Source organism: Tarenaya hassleriana, unplaced genomic scaffold (assembly GCF_000463585.1).
Source record: "Tarenaya hassleriana unplaced genomic scaffold, ASM46358v1 Cleome3, whole genome shotgun sequence".
Taxonomy (NCBI): Eukaryota; Viridiplantae; Streptophyta; class Magnoliopsida; order Brassicales; family Cleomaceae; genus Tarenaya; species Tarenaya hassleriana.
In genome coordinates this window covers 7,246,518-7,270,671 of record NW_010966177.1, presented here as the reverse complement: position 1 = coordinate 7,270,671, position 24,154 = coordinate 7,246,518, and the positions used below count along the sequence as shown (strand labels likewise).

General features: G+C 32.2%; 3 protein-coding genes across 5 annotated transcripts in view; all 3 read right to left on the bottom strand.

Annotated features, from left to right (window-relative positions):
* Positions 1–8,169: 8,169 nt before the first annotated feature.
* On the bottom strand, positions 8,170–12,827 carry LOC104819893. The gene is given in 15 exon segments (XM_010550183.2): positions 8,170–8,535; positions 8,537–8,863; positions 8,866–9,084; positions 9,215–9,401; positions 9,534–9,658; positions 9,748–9,810; positions 10,179–10,229; positions 10,339–10,410; positions 10,615–10,722; positions 11,352–11,456; positions 11,560–11,586; positions 11,682–11,732; positions 12,145–12,206; positions 12,303–12,411; positions 12,792–12,827. Coding segments are annotated over 15 exon segments (1,635 nt in total). The 5' UTR covers positions 12,798–12,827; the 3' UTR covers positions 8,170–8,412.
* A 4,628-nt stretch (positions 12,828–17,455) lies between these two features.
* Positions 17,456–19,110, bottom strand: LOC104819892 (molybdate transporter 1). The gene has a single exon (XM_010550182.2). The coding sequence runs from the start codon at positions 19,055–19,057 to the stop codon at positions 17,684–17,686; it is 1,374 nt and encodes a 457-aa protein (XP_010548484.1). The 5' UTR covers positions 19,058–19,110; the 3' UTR covers positions 17,456–17,683.
* A 3,242-nt stretch (positions 19,111–22,352) lies between these two features.
* Positions 22,353–24,154, bottom strand: part of LOC104819891 — a 6,309-nt gene continuing 4,507 nt past the window's right edge. The window contains exons 3-5 of one of the 3 annotated variants that reach the window (XM_019203216.1): positions 24,009–24,030; positions 23,531–23,792; positions 22,353–23,422 (exon numbers count right to left, since the gene is read on the bottom strand). In XM_019203216.1, the coding sequence (XP_019058761.1) occupies positions 22,848–23,422; positions 23,531–23,792; positions 24,009–24,030 (859 nt within the window). In that variant the 3' untranslated portion in view covers positions 22,353–22,847. The remainder of the gene's footprint in view (positions 23,423–23,530; positions 23,793–24,008; positions 24,031–24,154) is intronic. The other 2 variants (XM_019203217.1, XM_019203218.1) reach the window with 2 other exon arrangements.

The following is a 24,154-nucleotide window of genomic DNA, read 5'->3' as shown; positions in this document are numbered from 1 at the left end:
ATAGGGTCTAAAAATGAGATATTTCCTAAGAAAAGGAAAGATTAGATGTATATACATATACATATACATAAAATAAAACTACAGGTGTATATCTATATATGCAGACACATGATTGTTGTGTACATTGTAAATATTAGGGTGGATGTTTCAATATTCGATTCGCATTCAATTCGTTTCTTTCGGTTTTACAAAAATATGTCGATTATTATATCATACTAGGAGAGAACCGCGCGATGCGCGGTTTATTTTTTTTTGTTGTTGTTAAATTTAAATGTTTAACTTTTTAGTAAATAATTTAATAAAAGAATTTAAATATTATTGCATTATTATTGTATAAAAAATGTTAGTTGAGTAAGTTTGTAAATGTAATTTCATATAATTTTCACATTCAAATGCATATTTAGTCAATATAATTATAATATATGTATGTGAATAAATAAAATATTAGTTGTTTTCAAATTTTGCAATGTTAGAAAACAAAAGGTAAATACAATATTGAACATAGTATAACAAAAAAACACTAAATATTAATAAAAATATTATTCGTTTTAGATGTATCGTACGCTATGTTTTTTATTTTCACATTTAAAAATAATAATTGATGAATTTGTTTAGTATAAAATTTTAAAATTTTGGACAATATAGATAATTTTTGTTAATTAATACTGTGAATACCATATATAGTAAAAATAAATTTTAGTAGTTAATTATTAATAGCTAAAGTTTAAAAAAAAAAGAGTACAGTTAAAGTTATTCTTTTCTCATATACTTTTAGCATGAGAAATAAAGATATATTTTTTTTAATTTTTATTTTTAAAATATAATCATTATCTCATTGATATAATTTGTTGAAAAATTTTCTCCTATTTATGCATTTGGAGATATGTTTTTGAATTTTACTCAAAGTATCGCCTATAAATTTACATACCAATTTTGAGGTCATGAAAATAGATAAAAGATCAAATCAAAATAAATCTTATGTCCTAAAACACAATCGGTTCATCTACTTAGATAAAACCATCTAAATTGATAACAACGGAAAATACAATCAAAGGATTGAATTCAAAACCCAGAAATGCTAGACAGTATCAATCAATCAATTAAAAAAATTTAAAAACGTGACAGATTCATCATTTTGTTTATTAAAATAATAAAATCTTTACTTTTTGCATAAAAATCATCAAAACCTCCTAGAAAAAAGCCATTGTTACATTTTTTATGTAGCAATCAAATGTTTCATTTTTTTTTTCAATGTTTATAACTCTATATTACTTTAGTCGGAGAATATCCACTCATTTGACGCAAAAATAGTTGGAGATATCAATATAATTATCTTGATATAATTTATTTTTTTGATATAAATAAGTACATCGGTAAAATTAAATTATTATAAAATTATCATATATTCTTTGTAAACTTTTTCAGAGTTGAAGTTTGTATAGTTTGTCTGAAACTGCTTTATTTTATTGTTTTTTATTTTTTTATTTTAGATTGTTTAAGATATTAATATTCTATATAAATCAAAACAATAATATTTTGATTGGATTTGTAATGAAAACAAAATTTTGATTGTCTGTTCAAGATTTTTCTATCTAATTACATTTTAATATTTTTGTTATATTTTATTCATAAAATTTTATATTTTAATTTTATAAAAACTATAATAAAAAATTATATAATAAATTATTTTTTTTTAAACTATAATAATCTAATTGTATTTTTTTTTATTTTATATGATCATCTATTTTTAAATTATTTTACATGTTTAATAATTAGTGATAATCTAATCAAATTATATATAATTATTAAAGATATTAATTTACTAATGATAATTAATTTTCACATATATGATGATAGGGAGGATGAGGTGGCTTCACAAAAAAATAAGTTTTCTGATTTTAACTTGATTGTTTTCTAATTTAATTTTATTGACACATATATTAATTGTGTTTACGTGTCTTTTTTAGAATAATTTATTAATTGTGTTTATTATTATAATAATTTCACTCTTAAAATAAATTTGTGTTTAGTTAATATCACATATAACCATAAAATTTATTTTTATTTGTAAAACTGTAATAATATATTGATAATTTTCATTATTATATCTGTAAACATATTTTTAACTAAAAGATATTTTTAAATATAGGTATAATCAATAATATATAAAACCACGACCAAAATTAATTTTTATTTATTAAAGATGATTTTTTTCATTATAGTAATGTGTTTTTTCGGTATTATAAAATGTTATCATTTAATATATATAACTAAGATTCAAAATCGACTTTTATATAATAAAGATAAAATAATAGAAACAGTTTTCCATTATAAGTAACTTTGTTGCTGAAATGGCTGACCGTTAATGTTTTATTTGGTAAAATCATGTCTCTCCCTTGCAATATATTCTTGCATCTTCAAAATAATTATTCAGCTGATATAGCAAAGTAGTCACTTTACCACCAGCCTAGTGGAGAAGAAATTTATCATTCAAATTCTCGACAGTGCTCCAAATATATAGCCTCCGTACTTTCACCACTATGAACCATTTAAGCAGTCATAAATTTGAAAGATATAGTTCACACTTTGAATCCATCAGATTACTGTCAGATTATGCCGATGCTATTGAGACAGATTGGCCAATAAGAGCAACCTAAGGAATAACATATGCTTTTGGTCATTAACAAAAAAAAAACATATGCTTTCGGAGACCCCTGATTTGTAAGAAGATCCTGAAGTGCTGTAAGGGCTTTTGAGTTCTCTACTGTTTGGTCAATTTTGCTGATAATGCCTATTATTCCTAGTGATTAATAGACACTAAAATTGGCCGTATGACATCATTGTGTTGAGCATATTCACCAATCTTGTACAGAAAATTAAGAAATAAATGACCGATTAACAATAAAAACATAGCAAAAATTCATAATAATGTTTTTCAAAGAACACCAGAATAAATCTATGGGTAACGATAGATGAAGAGCTAGACAAAAGGTATTAAAGAGTTCAGGAACTCACTCCATTAATAAGAAAGTATACGCGGTGCCAAGACCGACCTCTTGTCCTGCGGCGTCATCCTCTGCGTCCTCCTCCCGTTTCAGAAGGAGAATATGATGATTAGGTACCGAAAAATCTTCAACACTGAATTCGAATCCCCGTTGTGGAATTCTTCAGGCGGGCGGAGGACTGGATCTCGATTCCAGTTGCGATGTCCGTGGTTCCGCAAGAACTTCACTTGCTCACTCGCTTTCAAAGTCGGCGAATCAATATCTTCGTCAAGCAACAAAACGGAGGAGGAGATGAAGTAGAGAAACCGATCCCGACAAAATTCTTCAACGCATTCGAGTTTATATCATCGATGCCGTCAAGTGCAATCTGTCGAACCTGTTTTATCAAAAAATACAAAATATTTAAATAAAATAAATGATCAAATACAAAAGTAAATAACAAAATTAATAAATAAATCTATACATATATAGGTACATATATTTTTTTATTTGATTATTTAACTTAAATTTGAATTTTATTGCATCTAAAAAAATTGTTTATTTTTTGTTAGTATAATAACTTATGATATAAGAAACGATCAGTTTATCACATTTTTCCTCACAACTTTATCTTGTCTAATTCAATTTTAAAATAAGGATTAAAAAAACCCTTCAACTATTGTTTCCATCTCCAAAAAAATCTTCTACCTAAATTTTATTATAAAAATCACTAAAAAAAACAGTATTTTAGCAACGCAAATTTTTCGTTGCAAACCTACAAATTTCGTTGCAAAACAGGGTTTGCAACGAAATTGCAACGGAAAAATTTTCATTGCTAACTCGTCGTTGCAAACCAATATAACATTTCAATTCGTTGCAAATTGCAATGCTTTGCAACGAAACATTCTTAATGAAGAGCAAATAGTGATTTTTGTATATAATAGATATTACTAATTGGTATGTGTGAATATATATGTGTATATCTTGGAGAGAAAAGCGTCTTCGTCAAACCGAGAGAAGCAGTGACATGGATATTTCTGAAGACCCAATTTGTTTATTATGGTAACCAAGGAAAAACTCAACCTGTAATATTGCAATAATCAATTTCAGACAGAAGAATATTGAGTTGTAATTAAAAAATGAATTAAAAAAAAAGAAAAGAAAGAGAGCCCGATTTGACCATTACGAAATTGACGTCGTCTGTTTAAACCTTAGCTCTCGCAACTCATTAGTAGTCACACAATCATCCAGTTGGTGATCTGCGAGCATTAGAACCATATTTAGAGAGAATTTTATTTAGCGCTTGTTGAACAAATCTTACATACTCGGACCAAATAGATCAATCTCCATGCAGTTGTAATCACCTTCAACCCCAAACCACTTATGGTGAGGAACACGGATTTCAAAAAAACGAAAGAGTATAAACAATCAATAAGCGAAATTATTGGTTCAAAAAAAATAAACACATTGGTTGGGATATGACTTACTTTCTCCATGTAAAAACATGTAGGGCCTACATAGTGAAGTCGGTGATGTCTAACCCTCAAGGTTTCTATATAAAGATACAAAATTATTAACATAAGAGTTTAGGTAAACCATTCAAGGGAAGAAATATAGAACAAAGATTTTGAGACACTACATTCTACTACCATAAGAGATCTAATTACAAATGCCACCAAAACGACTATGAGACGTATATATATCTCTATCATAGTAATGCGATTTTGACACGAAATTAAATGGAAATAAGACAAATAAAATACAACTTACCATCTTAACAGCTACTTGTTTTTTAAGTATACGAATACCGGATTCTTGTACAGAGCATAGGAAAACAAAGACCATTATTTGTTATTAGAAAAAAAAAACTTCTCGTGGTAGCAATTCTAAAGGTGCTGACTTAAATGGCATATTAATACGTAATTACCCTATGAATACGTGGAGCTTGAAGCATCTTTGTGCGTTTTTTCTTGAAGCTTTATGTATTTAATTATTATACATGTTTGTAACATAAAACTGATAATATTCCAATATAATATAAAACAAAATATTAACTAATACAAACTTTAACTATTTATTAATTATAATAATTTGTTAAAAATTCAGCTAATAAAGATTTTTATAAACCAATCAAAATTGAAAACACATCCATGTAAGATGATTAGGTGGCTTCACCACAACTCTTTTGATTATTTTTTTTAAAATTTTGTTGATATATATATATATATATATATAATTTGGAAAAATTATCCAGTTATAATAAATATAGTGTATATTTCTCTACATGATTTATATATTTGGTGTCATTTTTGTTATAAATAAACCCTAAATCAGCACCTGCACAATGCATGGATTTTGTATTTTTACATATAATTTTTATTGTATAATGTATTGGTATTAATATAGTAAAAATAATATTATTATAATAAATATATCTAGAAAATTATTATAAAATTAATATTATATTATCTTTATAAAGAATAATAAAAAAATAAAGATAAGAGAAATATGAATATACACATAAATACCTCTATATATATATACATATATATATACATCCATGTAATCATGTATATATATATTCACATACGCTAATATACATATATATAGATATACATATATATGAAATACATATACACTTCTATACACACATAAATACATCTATATTTACATATATATATATACATATATACATATATGTACAAAATTTTAAAATTTAAAATAAATATAAAAGATACATACATACATACACAAATATAAACACATATATATACATATATATATATATACACATCTATATACATACATCTATATCTATTCAAATATTATACATATATCCATATACATTTTTTTGGTATGACATATATCCATATATAAAACTATAAATAGATAGATTTTTTTTTGTACCTTGCTGTATAGGCAGTGTCAAACCATGTGTTGAACAAACAAATTAAAATAAATAAATAATGAACTTTAATAATGATAATCAAAATTAGAAACATCACTCTCCCTTTCTCTCCCTCAATTGGAAATTGTGTACAAAATAATATGAAAAGCTGAAAATACAAAAAATATCAAATCATATCTTATGGTGATTAAGTAGCATATTTGATCTATATTTTACCCAACTAAGTTTGCTTTCCATGATCCCTACAAAATTATTAAAAAAATATTATTCTTCGGTCCAAATATTATATCTGGTTTAACAAAAACGACATTATTACTATAATGTATCTGAACAGTTCAGTCGAGCCAACTGATTTTCGAATCTTCGATCAACCATAAGAAGTTATGGACTTCGATCAACCATAAGAAGTTATGGTGGCAACTTACGGACTCAAACCAATCTCTTAATCGAAATATATAACACAAAAAAATCATCTAAAATTAGTACAAATAATTAAATTAGAGAACAATTACCCAATATGAGATTCCCTAAAAAATCATCTAAAATTAGTACAAATAATTAAATTAGAGAATAATTACCAAATATGAGATCCCCATCAACCGGATGTTCGATAGAAAGTGACTCATGGCCTGGTACTAAGAACCTTTATAGTCATTTTTAATAACGTAACTTTTTTAACATATGGCATTAAATATACCCCCACTCTTTTCTAATATTAAATTTACCCCACTCTTTTCTCAATACGTTACCAATATATTACTTACCCCCACTCATTTCATTATTTATTTCATATTTTATTACAATTATTAATATATTAGTCATGACCATTTACTTATTAATTTAATAAGTTCTTAAATGACAAATAAAATTTAAAAATATTGGATGATGATGTGGAGGTGAGGTGGCTTCACCACAATCCTTTAAACACAACTTTTAATATATATAGATTTGGTTCGGTTTCGATCCGGTTGATCGATTTTTATTAAGAAAATTTTATATCTTTTTAAACAATTTCGGGTTTTCGATTTTTAAAAATCGCTTCAATTCGTTTCTATTCCACGCAATTCGATTTTCTAAAAAATGATAATTGAAAATTTTAAACGAATCGATTAAAAAATATGGTATTTTTTATTTCGGTACGGTTCGGTTTAGAATTAGGAAACCTACACCCTAGTAAATATACATTCAAATATGGTATGTAAATTTATTTAATTTTCGTCATTGACTTTCTAGGGAATTGTATTGGTTTGAATTGAAAAAGAAAGACTTTCAAAGATAAGCCTCTGACTTCTGAACCACATTCCCATTCCCACGCACGCAGAAAACAAATAAACGGTGCCATCAATTAAGGTGCCTCCTTTTTTCCCCTCCCATTAGACGTTGACCGTCTAATTTGTATTAATTACAAAATCAAATGAAAATTCAAAAAAAAAATACATTTACGCAAATCAACTTTGCAAAATGTGAAAAAATATTCCAAATATTGATTTGATAAAGCAAAACAATACATCATCATATGAAATTGATTCACCCAACAACCAACATATTGCACAATAATTTTACCGTTAATTATTTCTATTCGATCGTTACAGCTATTAAAATTGAAGAGAGTTTAGCGATGAAAACCCAACAGCTGACATATCAACACAGTGATTTTTAGAAAACAACCAATACATATCTACACACACACTAATACATATATACACACACATACATGTGTGTATCATACATATATGTGCATGTGTAGTATGTATGTATGTATGCGCATCTCTATGTGTATATATATACACAAATGTATATGTGTATAGCATATATATGTATATATATGTGTTTATATATGTGCATATAAATATATGTATAATGTATGTATTGTGTATATATATATATAAGAATCTATGTTTTGTTTTTTAATAAAGTAGTTTGATGACTTGGTAAATTAGTGACATGACGATGATATATTTGTTAGGATTCTTGGCAAAATATATTATACCAAAAGAAAATGACTATTTGCGAAGTATATTTAAAGAAAATGGACATTTGCATTTTTTTTCCTTTTTTCAATAATTTCAACTGACCCTTCAACAGATTAAATTTATATTTACCGAGGTAGTTGAAAATCCACCGCCATTACTAAAAAACTCAAATTCGTTTCATTCTAACATGTTGATATATGTATAAATATATATATAGATAAAACTTTCCTTGATATATATCTGTATATGTATATGTATAATTGAAATGTATATATATATCTATATACAAGAACTAAGTCGATAGGAGAGGAAAGTATGAAAATTGCAAATACGAGTTTTAAATTGTGATACACGTACAAAGCCCAAAGAATTTGCTTAACTGAAGTGTATCTCTCAAACAACTCTTATCATAAACATGTGTATGGTAACCCAACATACATCCTCAAAACTTACCCTTTTGATGGATTGATCTCAAGAGCATATCCCTAGATCCGAGCTGCGAAGAATTTGCCACCTGATCCGCGATTTCTGATCATTTCTCGGAAGATTATTCCATTTGAAAGTAAAGGATATGAAGGGCGGAACTCGGAATCTCCTCGAGAGAAGCCTTATGCGCGAACCAAGGACTGATGATGTTCCGAGCAGGCAGGAATGTCTCCGATGCTTCCTGGCCACCTATCAACTAGCTTAAACCCAAACTTAGACGCTGCTGATATAAGAGAGGGTTCATCGACCCTTCTGAAAACATGGCATAGAATCAAAGCCGGCTTTTCTGAATCTTCTCCACCGAATTTTTTCTGCGAAATCAGTTTTCTTGCTGTTTCAAACAACATTAAAATGGCGTCAGGGATATAGGTGACGTCTGTTCCTATGATGACATCAAACCCTTCTCCAGAAAAACCCCGGACGGCTTGGATTTGTTCTTCGTTTCCCCATTCTAGTACACCTGTTTTCAGTTTTTCTGTTAATGGAGACCGGAGATTGGTTGCGATGTTTTCTTAGCCGCTCGAGCGGCTACCATCGAGCAGATTCCCGAGCAGCCACAACCGAGCTCCAGCACCCGTTTTGCGGAAACAATGCTCGGGTTCCTGTCAAGAACAAAAGCCATAAGCCGAGCAGACTCCCAGAGCATCAGCCCCGTTGATTTGCAAGTATGTTGATATTCTTTTGACAGAAGCTTAATCTTGAAATCAGAATCCATGAACTTAACCTCGATCATCTAGAAAAAAAAACACGAAATAGAGAAACAGATAACAGAAAATGAGCATAAAATGGAAATATAGGGAGCCACTGGCAAAATATTTAGGGTAGCGGCATGTGAAAGAACAAGACGCAATGAAATTTTTTACCTCATGGTTCGATGGTGAAACTCCAAACATTTCAATCGCTACACCTTCCGATATGTCAACGTCACCGTTGTTATCAAGCTCTTCCATCAATTTCTCACTGGTTACAGGCTCCATTTTCGCTTCAGATCGTTGTAATTTGGCAGAAGCAGCTATATCTGAGCAGCGGAATACAGCTTGGACCCAGCGTCTAACCAGTAAAAACAAAATCGATTTCAGGTCGCAGTTTGAATATGTAGGATGCAAAATACAGAAATCAATTAACTTTCGGAGACGAAAGTGTATTTATTTTGTGATGGATAGTAATGTTAACTACATATACCGATTCATAACCAGTTCCCGCGATCGGTTCTCAACTTGTTTGCAACAGACACCAAGCTCCTCAACTTCGAACCCTTGTTCTTGAACTAAAGTTGTCAAGAATTCATTTGAAAAGTAGAACGCTCGCTGCAAGCATAAGGTGGAAACATCAACATCAATGCCCAAGAAAACAAGTAACAGCACGGGAATGTGGAGGAAGCAAGACGGAAACTTACAGTGCCATCACCTCGGACATAAAAGTTTTCACTGATCTTCTGATCCTTCCCAGTAAATCGTTCCTGTTGATTTAACACAGAGAGTATCAAAAAACTGATATTCGTGATCTATAGCCATATCATCATTAATCTAAAACATGAAAATTCAGATAGTAATCAGCTAAGCAAGTCCTAAGGCTCCTCAAGAAAGCTCTTTACAAGGAAACATAAAAATGTTCCTGACAATGATATCGCCATTGCTTCACGAAAGACTTGTAGAAGTCTTATTCATTAAACAAACAAGCAAATTGAAGGCATATCGGAATGGATATTCATATGGTCTTAGTGTACATCTAGAGAATTTTAATTAGACCACAATGGTAACACTGAGATGCAATGACTTCATTTTTTTCCTAATTGAAAACTAAAGAGAAATTGAAGGATGGTAAAACCTGAGCAAGATCACCAGTCGCATAGTCACGGAAGAGCACACACCCATTTGGCTGAAAATGGAAAAAAAAAAGTCAGAATAGCTGAGAAACCGAGGAATTCAGATTTCCATTTCAAGAAAATACGGATATTGAATCACATTAGAATGAATGTTTTTGATACCTTTAGCACTTTCCGAATATTCTGCAATACTAAGGGCATCTTCTCTGGACTAACTGCAGATAAAACAAACATCTGTTTAACAAGTCAGCTATTTAACGGGAGACAAACTTCATGATAGGTAAATAATAGGCTCAAACATGTGTTACTTAACGATACAAAAATCAATAGGAGGAAATCATCGAGCAAAAGATAGTCTAGTGACTAAGAAAACCTGATAGGTTCCTAACTTCTAGTCAGTTACCATTTGTTTTCCTTTTTTGGGGATTAGGAAAATACCATGGTCACAATATCAACTGATGACGGAGAAATATGCTTGTCAAGGTCATCTGTAGTCAAGTCACATATGAATGCACAAACACGGGTCTCTGTGAATTCCTTATGAGCCTGAAACTCATAAAACAATACCAGTATTCACTCACTTAGATCAGCAGATCAAGTACAGTAAATGTTAACTTTAGACCAAGTGAATAGGTCATTGATGGAGTTAATCATCAACATTAAAACATACGTAGACTAAAAATAGGAAGTCCGTACCCACCAAAGAAGGAAATAGCTGTATATCTAACATAAGCAAGATAATAACAAAATACAAAAAAAGACTCTGTGAAGAATATGATTGATATATCTTACTGGCTGTCCCATTATCTCATGAGCCACATTAGATGCCAGTAATTCAAACAAGGTTGATGCACACCATATACAAATAGTACACAATACAATGTGATCACTTTAGAAGATGAAGCAATAAATTGAACACAGGTAACAGTCGAGGCAGTAAATATACCTTAACATGCGCTCAATGTACGAGAGAAGATTCTTAGCATATATCGATTATCAAGTTAAGGCATCGATTAATTCACAGTGCCAGATCTCATGCTCATAAATTATTGAAAAACACACTGCACTGCTCAACAAGAATTAAAGTTTACATGATCATGACGTATTTAGCCACAAAAAAGATCTCAACAGAGAGGTAAGAAAAAAAAAAGGAAGTGAAAGAAAGAAAAACTAACCTTCACAAGTTCAACAGCCCGTGGGGAAAAATCACATGCATAAACAAAAATTTCCGGATATGTGGAAATCAATGGAAAGATGGTGTTTCCAGCCCCACAGCCAACCTGCAGACAATGAACAGTTACCCAGCAATTTGTTTAACAGAATAGGAAAACAAATTATTAGATTTAGATATAGATTAGGAAAAGCTTGAACATTTGTGATTACCTCTAGCATGACCTTATTTCCACCAACCTGAAAAAATAAGCAAAACCCATCTCCATGACATGACCAGATACAAGAGATGCAAAGCAGCAAACGTCAGAGAAGATTTGTGTTTTACAACTCACCGAGAAATAGCTGTCCCATTCCTTGTCCAAGTAGTGGCGATCTTTGAAAAACTGATAAAGAAGAAAAATAAGCACATAAATAATTAAACTCTCATGTTGCAAAATAATCACATACATGGTGATCTCATGCTGTAAAATTGTATGGTTGCTAACAAATCAAACCAAAGACAGTAACATCGGTACTTTTACCAGATGTATATACAATTTAAAAATGAAAACACGGCATGAAACGTTTAGAAGATAGTCAAATAATTTGTTCGAGTAGATGACAGAGATAGCATTTTACATGTGTGAGAAGCTTCTTTTCACATCTTTCTCTAAAACATAAAATTTACCAAAATCATTAGTTAATCCATCCTGCGAACACTTGCTACCCGATGTTAAATGGATCGCTGTACACTCACTGAACATAACAGTAGCTGCTACACAAGAAACGAGAAAGGAAACAACCACAAAGGCTTACTCTATTTCCATGCCGCTTATAAAATATATCCCAATACTTTTTAGCTTCCCTTTCATACTTCTCTGCACCAACAGTAAGACCCGAAACAGTTTAATAGGACAAAGATGCAAAATTAGCTTTAAATACATAAAATGTTTCGGACGTTTATGCTTAATGACCTCGCCAGAATGGGGAAATGCCTGCATTGGATGTAGGATAAATCTGCATCTTCTGAACCCGCTCTTGCTGCTCAGCGAGCCTTCGCATACTAGATGACATTATCCTCACCTTGATTTCACAAAATGTATGCGGAAAAGGTTCACAATTAGGGCTAAATAGCTTATCATATTCGATGTAAATTAATCATATATGGGTATTTGGAAACAATACACTGTAATTGTAGACCAGGAGTGCAGTAAAACACATATTACACCAAGAATCTCTTACGTAAAACTACATCTACATTGCCACCTTCATAGAATTATGGAGAATACACGGCTCGATTAGCTACAACAAAAAATGTGAGTAAAATTGAAAAATTTTGCCCAGAAAATCCATGATCCTCGTAAGCACAAATACACACGTACGGCCATATTCATGTCTATATTACAAATGCCTGTTCCAATGATTCTATCATGATTTCGATTTGTAAACCTGAGATTAGATACCTCCATCGACAGAAAATTCAAAATGACCAGAAAATCCTAAAATTCAATACGATGAAACGATTTTCCCTAGAAACAGACAAGAACTAAGCTGGCGATTCTCTGATTGAAAGTTGAACTGAAAAGCCAGGCTCTAACCTGTTTTCGATTTTGGGACCTGAGAGACTGAATGAATGAATAGTATTAGGGTTTTGGCTTCGCAAAGGTAGAGAATGTACTTAACCGAAATCTGGCTAATACCGACGGTTAATGATCGGAGTTTAACCGGGTCTTAACTGAATCCAAAACCGGATTCTAGGCTCGGAGCGGATAACTATGGAAAAACCTATATTAGAAGTTGGAACATTCCAAACAAAATAATACACAGTTATAAATTAAAAAAAATACATTATACGGTTATTATTTATACCAACTGTATAAATGGACAGTAATTTCGAAATTTTTATAAATAAGTTATGTAGATTTATTTATTCGTATACTGAAAAAGAAATAAGAGATATATTGTTCTTCATTTCCATAATAAATCGATTTTATAGTTAATGATTTGATTTTCGACTATATTTTTTCATTTTAATAATATACACCAATTTAATAATCTGTCATTTAAATACATGAACTTATTAATCGAATTGTATCAATAATATACCGATTTACAATTTTGTCACATATTCTCACGTGGTTAAAAACTACCACGTTATACTAGAATTAGTAAACTGATTCGTTTTAAACCAAAAATAAAAAAAATGACAGGTTTGAATTATGAGTGACAAGTTTATGTTAGGTTAAAACAATAAATTTAGTTTTACTAGGTAATACCCGCGCGTTGCGCAAGTTATTCTTTTTTTATATATAAATTTTTTTTTATAGTAATATAATTTAAATGATAGAAATTATTTGTTTGATATGTAAAAATTATATTTATAAACTTTAATTATTGTAAATCATTATTATATTGGCTATATAAAGAATATCAAAAAATAAAATTGTTAAGATATAGCCGGTTTTTCTTTTCTTTGATCTATTATAAATATTTAGTTAATAGATAATAATGGTAATAATATTGTTAAATATTGTAGATATGATTTATTTCTAGTATGGTTAATTTTATATATTTGATATCAATCTTTTTGGTGATGTTGAGTTGTACATCCATATAAATATTTGTCGATGATAATGTGTTTAGCGTAAGAATACCTAATTCATAAAAGTGCTAGTATTTAGTATGATAATAATATTATTTTTAATATAAATCTATTGCATAATCTAGAGATTGATATTTGTTATAATATTTATCGTTGATAAGTTTTGTATTTATATCATTATGATATTCATTCTGCTCTAAGCAAATCTCCATTGTAAAATTATCTCATACATACTCCATCTCCTTTCTTTATATATCTCCTATCCTCTTTCTTCTTATATCTCTTATTCTTTCTCTTCATCCATCTTTTTGCCAGTTTTCTCTCCCCATTACCACGATCACACGAAGCCCAAAACCTTTAAACATGTTGCAACATCTGGAACTGGGTAGAATGCTATGCTCCAAGAACTGAATGCTCTGATCCATAATGGTACTTGGGACATTTGCACACTTCCTTCTGATATGGTTCCAATAGGTTACAAGTGGGTTTATAAGGTGAAATACAAAGTTGAACGGACTATTGACAAGCGGAAAAGTCGGTTGGTAGCTAAGGGATATTCACAGCAGAAAGGAGTTGATTTTCTTGATACTTTTAATCCAGTTACTAAGATGTCAATTGTTCGGATTCTTCTTGTTCTGATTTCTTCTCAAAATTGTCATTTTATCAGATGGATGTTTGAAACATATTCTTGAATGGTGATTTATTTGAGGAGATTTACATGAAACTGTTTCTGAATTACTCTGAGCTTAAGGGGGAGTATGTTTGTAAGAATTCTGTTTGCAGATTGCGAAAATCTCTTTACGGGTTGTGTCCAACTTCTAGACAATGGAACATTTGACTCTCAGAAGTTTTACTGTCAAGTAGTTTTTTGTAAGCTCAAGCAGACAACTCTCTGTGTTTTAAACATCATGGATCAGAATTTGTTGCAGTGTTGATTTATGTTGATGACTTATTTATTGATGGAAACAATATAGATTTGATAATCACTGACAAAGTATATCTTTGGTCACATTTCTTTTTGAATGACCAGGGAACTTTAAGGTATTTTCTTGGATTTTGGGTGGCTCGGTCTCGACATGGTATTCACATATGCCCACAAAAGTATGCCTTCGAATTGCTTGAAGAATTTGGGATATTGGTTTGTAAACCGTGCTCTTCCCCTATGGACCCTAAGGTTAAGTTGACAACAAATTTCGGTGAACCTTTACTTGATTCAAAGATGTATCAACTGTTGATTGACAAACTCATTTACCTTTCTGTGACTCACCTTGATATCTCTTTTCCAGTGCAAAAACTTAGCTAATTCATGTCTGTTGCTACTGCTCATCTTGATGTTGTCTTATGTCTTTTGCATTATATCAAGTTTGCCCGTCACAATGACTCTTTTATTCTTCAGAACTTTCGATTCATCTGAGTGATACACTGATGTTGACTGGGCAACCTTTACAGATACTCGACGGTCATAGGCTTCTGTATGTTCCTAGGGATCTCATTGATCAGTTGGAAATCCAAGAAACAGAAAATTGTTTTTCGTAGCAGTGTTGAGTTAGAATTTAAAGCCATGGCTCTGGCAACATCTAGGCTCATTTAGATTTCTAGTCTATCGTGAGTGCTTTGAATTGATTTTCCTTAACTTGTAACGCTATTCTGTGACAGTCAATTGACAATCCATATTCCCAACAATCCTATCTATCATGCGCACACAAAACATATTGAAATTGACTGTCATTTCATTTGGAAACATTTTAAGAATGGTTTTCTTCGGCCACTAAATGTTCAGTCGCACTGACAAATTGTTGACATTTTTACCAAGCCTTTGGTAGGGATCATTTCAAACATCTAATGTCCAAGATGGGAACACACAATGTGTTTTCTCTATTTTGAGGGGAAGTATCCAAGATGGGATCCGATATTTTTTTACGATATTCGTATCCGTATCCGATCCGCGCAAATATTAAAATTTATTATTCGTATCCGATCTGTAATTTTCGGATATCCATAATTTTAAATATCCGTATTTTTTACGGATATTTACAAATATCTGTATCCGATAAATAAATAAAAAATAAAGATAAAAATAATATTTGTTCCGAAGATTTTCCCGTCGACGACTTGATCCACTTGCAGAAGCTTAACTTCTCAAACAATAATATGAATAATCTAAGGAGATTAATGAATGTTTTTGAATGTGTTGTAATAAAAATAATTAGTGGGATATTTAAACCAATTAGAAAGTGTAATGGGAGCATTAAAAAGATGATTAGTGGGTTAATCAATATGGAATTAATTAGAAAGTGTAACGTCCACCGTTTTTTGTTTTTGGTTTAGCTTTTTACATAATGAAGTTTTAAACACTAATTGCATTTATTGTCTACTTCATGATCATGTTAGAATGACCGTTTTTTATATCTAATAAAGTTGATATTTTTGTATTTTTAATTATAATAATTTGTTGACATTTTTTTATTTTTTATGTGATTCATCTCAAAATTTTAATGTAATGTTTTATTTATTTATTTTTATTAACATAAAATCATCAATATAAAAAATAAATATAAAAACTTAAAAAAAGTGATAGGTATTTTATATAATAAATATAGGTTTTTACAATTATAACAATTTATTGATATTTTAAAATTATTGATGTGTTAAAACTAATGACAATCTATTATAATACCAAAATTATATAGATAATCAATATCCAATCAAAATTGAAAAAATTGACATGTAGGATGCTTAGGTGGCTTCACCAGAATCCTTTAAACACAATTATTAATATATATATAGATTTTGTCGAAGAGTGATATAATGATAAATGGTGACCTAGAGGAGGGAAGGAGATCATTAATGATACATGAAAAGACATAGGTTTTGAATGAAAATGATTTTTATTTTGAGTTTTTTTGTTTTAATTTTTGCATTCTATAATATTTGTAAAAAAAAGTATTTTTTAATTTTTATTTTAAATTTAACTATTTTAAAAATAAACGATAACTATAAGATTTAATAATATCATTTTTAGTATTATCTTAAAACTAAATTTTCTTACAGATATAAAAAAAATAATTCAGTAACGAGAATACGTCAAACGAGTCATTGATATCAACTTTATACACCGTTTTATATAATGATGTTCATATTTTTTTAATTCTTTGCTTTTTTAAATATATGATACCATGATTGGTGACGTGGAGGAGAGAAAGAGATTTAGATGAAACATAAAGTAAAGACTTAGTCTTCAAACAGTTTCCATAGTGGAGTGGTTTCCACTTTCCCATTTCCTTATGTATAGGATCACATTGTGTGTGTTCGGTTATTGTTTTTCTGTATTTAAAGTCTATGATTAAGATGAATAAAACGGAGAGTATTTTTTTCGAAAGACGTTGTCGATCTTACTCTTGATTGGGACCTATCAATATATGATTTTACAATAACTTAATCTTATAAATATATTTTTTCTAAATCAAATAAATAATGATTTTTTACTAAATTCATATCAACAAATGTTATAATAAAATAATCAATAAAAAACTCGCGCACACCGAGTTTAACAAATAACCAACAAGAGTAAGAGCAGATCACACTTTGGAAGCATTTTGGATTCTGAAAAAACACAAACAAAAATCAGAAGAAAACAAGAAACAACAAGACGACAACCACACGTGAACGACGATTCACAGTCGGAAACAAAATATCACATACAGCCATTGGTGTTTTGTGACATTGAAACCAGAAACTTGAAGGATGTGTTCTTCAACAGCATTGGTTCATGTCCTGTTGCGGCGAGGGTCCGGTCCTTGGCTTCCCATAGTTTCTCATCCTCAGAAGACCGTACACTACAACCCCAGAGACGAACCCTATTGCAGCGTTTGATCCCAAAGACGTGGCTGCGCATACAAGCATCACAAACGAGTCTTCCTTTGTGTTCATGTCCCTTGCAGCCATCGCAAGTTCTATCCCTGCAAACAGAAGCAATGCTCCCAACACCCCGACAGGAAACCGGTCGAGAATCGCAACCAGCGAGCTCCCCAAGACCAGCCCCAACACCATTTTGGCCAACCCCAAAACGGCGACACACCCACCACTCCTTCCACCAAACTTGTATTGCCCGGCTAATCCCCCGGCCCCGTGACAACACGGCATTGCCCCGAACCAGCATCCAACCACATTCATCAGCCCTACGGTCGCTGAAACCGACGTCGCTGAGAATTTCTTCTCGGGGAAAAGGTCGTAGGACAGCTTACACACTGCCACCACTGAGTTCAGTATAGACAGAGGCAACTGCGGGATCGCCCCTTTTATGAACCCGTTCTTCCATGCTTCCTTGCTGATTTTGACCACGTGTATCGGGGACGGTCCGAACTTGATGTCGTGAACAATCTTAGGCCTTCTAATGAACGCCAAAACGACACCTAAAAAGAATATGATCAAAGCCGATGGCACATTGGCTAAAACATTCCTTATCTTCCTCATCCTCGACACCCTCCTCGGACCACCATCAAGTGTTTCCTCCCCGTCACGCCTTTCTTCTTCGCCCGAGCCGTTGACAAGAATTATGAAGAGGGTGCATACTAAAGCCAGTATCAACCCATCTAAACCCAGCCATGGTCTATTACCAACACTCTTGGACTTGGAAAAATTTTGCACCTTTCTGATGTACTTAACCGCAGACATTGCAAAGGACAAACCTTGTGACAGTTGAATCCCTCGAACAATTGATAAAGGAATGATATTGTACACGAATTGCATCAAACCCGAGACGCCGAGCACCAATAATATCCCTCCGGTGCAAATTCCGGCTGCCATGATCTCAGGGATGCCAAAATCTTGCCCACTCGATATCGCCACAGCAGAAATCGATTTCATCGGTTGGACCGGCATCGGTACGCCGTAAACCGCACCGGTTATGGCGTTGTATATGCCAGTGAATATCAACGTCGTGCCCAGATCCAAATCTTTGGCCAGTGTCAAGGCCAGGACTATCGGTATGTATGTGCCTAGATCACCCATTGCACCGTTCAGCTCGGCCCATCTCGACCGGAAAACCAGATTGGTTTTCAGTTTACCGAATGTTCCGGCAAACCAAACCGGTTTCGACGGTTCGTGTTGATCGGTTTGGGACTCCATTGTCGTATTGTGTGTTTGTTTTGCTCTCTCTGTGTCATGAACGGAACGAGCTTATTGAGGTTTCTGTAGACAGAAGAATATGTGCTCATTTTCTTATATAGAAGAAGACAGCTTTGACACGGTGGTTTCATAATTTTCATACTGCGGTCCTTATATTTGTATTTATTTTGTTATCGGACCAAATACTTTAACAAATTGAAATTAACACCAAGGATTTTCATGACATTGAGAAAAGATCACTCGGACAAATTCTCCTTCATCTTATTTTACGTTGATTAAAATATATTATCTGTATAAAACCTATCAAGTAATAATTCATATTTATATTATTTGTTATAACACTGTACCTGTTGCTTATTTAGACTTTAAATAACCAACTACAATTTAAATTTATTTTTCTAAGTCATTAAACAATCACTTGCCATTAAATTTGTTTTATGATTTTTAAATCAGTAGATGTATTTAGATTAGCTAATAATACGGGATCCGTATCTTATATAGATATTGTAAAAACCGATTACCATTAAAATCCGTAATACGTGATACAATTGACTACATCTCGTTTGTTTCATTACAAATTCGCAATTTTATAAGCTAGGGTTTGTATAGCAAAGTTAAACGAGAATAGGGCGGGTTCTGGAGGAATATAGTTTGAAATGGACACACGGCGCTATTCATGCATTTACGAGAGAGAGAGAGAGAGAGAGAGAGAGAGAGGCCTTTAGGGGAACGAAAGGTCATTAATTCTCGATGGCTTTGGGCCGTTGAATTTGGGGTATTGACACTTTCTCCAATCCAATGTTCTGATTCCTTATCTCACTCTGTCACGCAATTAAATTCTGTTTAATAAATTTATTATTAACATAAATTACCAATTATATATATATATATATATATATATATATATATATCTCAGAGAGGTATGGACGATTTTGTTTCCATCGATTTTCTTATTTATAATTTATTGGTTAAAATAAATATTATGTTTGTATGTTAGGACTGAATCTCGTATACATGATTTTGGATTATTTCCTGGTTTTGGATTATTCGACTCCAATTTGTTTCTTTATGATTTTAGGGTTCGAAATCGGTGGTCACATTTGTGTGCAGGGTATCCTGTTTTTGAATATGCGTGACATTTCAAATAAGTCTGGATCGCGAATTGTGTCGCAAGTCTATTCATATTTTATCGAGTTACGTTCAGTCATTTCGGAAAAAAAAAAAAATGGGTCGAATGAACTAATTCGTCATGAGTTGAACTCGTACGAGTCATCACGGTGAATCCACGAATTGGTTCACGAGTAAAGAAAAAATACTTTTATTCAAAATTTTTATTTTTTAATATTTATTTAAAATTTTTAATATTTTTATTATTCTTAATATTTTGTATTATAATCTCTTTTTCCTTATTTTATAATATTTAATATGATTAACAAAAATTATTTTATATTTTTTTAATTACATATTTGACTCGCGAACTGATTCGTTTGACTTGTAATCTAAGACCAGTCGGATTAAACCACATATTTTTTTGTCTCACTACAAAACGGGCGAGTTGGGTTAGACTCATAAATTCCAAGATCTAGGTGGGTTGGGTTGATCCGAGGGGTTAGCCCGTTTTACAATCCCAAAAGGCGACGAGACGAAGAGCAAGAGAGGTAGCAGTTGCATCAAAGGATCGATGCAGATGGGGTGAGTAGAGACGAAGGGAAAAAAAAAAAAAAAAAAAAAAAAAAAGAGGAAAGAGAGGTATTCGATAGCTAATTGTGGGTTGGCGGAGGGGAGACGAGCTACAAGGTAAAGTGATGTAAATCTCACACAATTTGTCATGAAACCCGACAAAAATTATAAAAAACAAATCTTTTCTCTAATTAGATTCTTGGAGATCTCGATCTCTAACCAGATATGAAAGACTTAATCTTAAAACAAATCTAACAATCGGCGTGACCTAAATTTAACATCATGATTAGCACCTTTAGTATGAAAAGATATCGCAAATGGTTATAACTGAGGTTTAATAAGTCGAAATAAAAAATATAGATAGATAAAAAAATCAAGATAGAACAAATCACACAACAAAATTGTTTTCATCTTAAAAGTTTATTGTATGATTTCCGAGAATATATGGCAAGATATCTAACTATTTAAGATGCACAAACTTCTAGAGAAGGTTAAAAATATCCATTTAGATTTTTAAAGTTTATTGATGATGTTTTTTTTACCATCAAATACCTTCCTTGCCTTGCACGGATTTTCCAAAATTCTTGGCAAATTGTCTTTAAATGTATAGCTTCTTGTTTTCAAATTAGTATCTTTCTCGAAGTTCATATCTATGGAAATATTTTTATCATTCTCTCTTTAAAAGGATTCTTTCTTGAATCTCACAACACTCGAGAAAATGATCAATTTTTTTTTTGGTATTTAGATAACATGTGTCCTATCATATATTTTTTTAATAAATTTGTCTAGTATTTTACATATTTGTTTGGCTCCCTGAAATTATTTCTTTGTGATATATTCAAATGATTAATGTAACAGCCTACATGTGGGCTTATAAAAGAAGTTGAAAAGATATGATATGAATGAATGGGCGAATAGTTCAACACACTATTTACTTGTCAACAAAAAAATTGCATTTATTTTTTCACGTTCTGGAACCTTTGTTGACATTCCATGGCTTACCCATCTGAGAGTGAACAAAAGAAACAAGAAACCAGCAAAAATCAGGCAGAGAAGATCGTTTAAGTAGGGTGAACGATTCGGTATTCGGTTCGAGAATAATTCGATTCGATTTTTTCGGTTTTACAAAAATAGATACCGATCGGTTATTATATTATATTCGTTCTGTCCGGTTTCGGTTTTCATTTTAAAAAATTTTGATTTTTTTAAAATTAATACCGTTAAAAAATTTTGGATGGATCACGGTAACCGAAACACCCACCAGCTTTCCCACAAGTGATAAGAGGAGAATGGATGGAAATGGAAAACAGATGGAACCTCTAGTACGTTATCGTATCGGTCATCTGTTTTTCGCAGTATGATAAAAGGACCATATCACTAAATGTGAACATCGCAAGAGACAATTCCACAGCTTCTAATCCTTCATCTCCCCCATTTACGATTCAGACCTAAACTCGGAAAATCTAAAACAGAGGATATTTTGGCTTCTATCACGAGCGTAACAAACACAAACTGGGAAAAAAAACACACAATGAGACGATAGAATCAAGATGGAAAAGCATCTACATACGTGTATATATATATATATATATATATATATATAGCGAAAAAGATCTTGGCCGATCTGAAACCTCTTTACATAATAAACTATAAAAATAATTACTTACAACGTTTTCTCTTTTTTTTTTTTTTTGCAATCTCTTCTTCGGATCATTCCCTCTTTTTTTTTTTTTTTTTTTTTACTACTACCAAGTTCCCACAAAAGCATCCCCACCCATCATCACTCTTCCAAGTTTGATCCAACACTGTCCCCCAAGGTGTTATTTTGGTGCGTCAGAAAACATTTAAAAAAAAAACCCTACTTAAAGCTCTATCTATAGCCGATTTCGAGGGGGCGGCGGATGCTAAGGGTGAATGTGGAAATCTCTGTACAATGGTCGAGAACCCGAGACAAAAACCCTCCACATAGGCCAAAGGAAGAGGAAAGAAGAAAAACCACGAAACCCTGTTTTTTTTTCTTTTTCTTACCTCTGGAAAAGGATCTGAGCTGCTTAGAGAAGTTGGTTGAATGATGAAGGGGAACTAGTAGAGTTTAGGGTTTTCCGCTCTGTTAATGGCACTCGGAAGAAGAAGCTTTGGTTGCCTGTGCACACATGAGAGCAGCTGCTGCCTTCTGTATTACTAAATCCGCTTTGTAGCTTAACCTCTCGGCTCGTTCTCGCTTGAGTTTCGCCAATGCACGCGCACGTTTCGCTGCAGAAGCCGCGTCTCGCAGTCTGTAATCGTCAATATCAGTAGAATTATGTATTTCTTCATCCAGGTTCAGTCGCTGCTGCGAGAAATAAAAATTGGGACTGTGCCATTCAGAAAAATCCGGATTCCATCGGGTATTTCTCATCCTCTTCCCGTTCATTCCGTGGGTATATAGAGGCGATATATGTGTGTCGCCTGTGGATGCAAGGGCCCCGAGTTTCTTCGGGTTTTTTCTCTGAAACTTGTTATGGTGATTCTTTTCGTACCCATTTCCATTCGTCGAGAGATATCCCATGATGGGATCACGAGACAAATACATCCCGGGCAACACTTGGTGCATTGGAGATTCATCCAAGTAATCGTAGCCATGATTTAGATATAAAAACCTTTCATCCCCAGAAAAAGCAAAACCACCACCGGACCTTCTTCCTGCTAATAAGGAAAAAATTAAAAAAAAAAAGTCGGATTCTGGTCAAATTTATGAAATCACAAAGACAGGTTTAACACAACAAAAAACAAAGGACGAAGTGAGAGAGCTACCATTTGAGTTGAATCCCTCATGATCTCCGAATGACGTACCATGGTGGGTATAATCTGAGAGCTTCTTCTGTGACCTGTGCTTTGAACCCTTGTGCTGAACTTCCAAGCCTCGAGGCTTCAAACAGAAAGCAAACATCGCTGGCTTCTCAATAGGCGGCGCCCTTAGTTTATCGTGAGACCCGCAAGAATACGGAATGCTTGCTCTCATCATTGCCAGTTCCCAATCTCTCAGCTCTCCTTGATATTTTTCCCACAGCGGGGGCTGGAAGGGTGCAAAAGTTAAACAGAAGTCAAAGGTCGGTGCTTATGGCAGAAACATTAAAAAGGATCCTTTTTCTCATAATGCTACATGCCATAGGCATGCATTACACAGCCCTACATCCCTGCAAACTTGAGAATCTCAAACAATATGCACAAAGGAACAGAAAAGACGACAAAGTCATAAAGGATGGGAGGGAAGGGCATCAGATTTTTTTACCTGAAGATGTCTTATTAACGGCATTCCGGGGAGGATTTGTAATACCCCGATTCCCGTATAATTATTTAAATTATTTTCGGGAATAAAAAGGGGGTAAAACAAGGCAAAAATATAGAGAATATTTCAACGAAGGTCTAGAAGAAAAC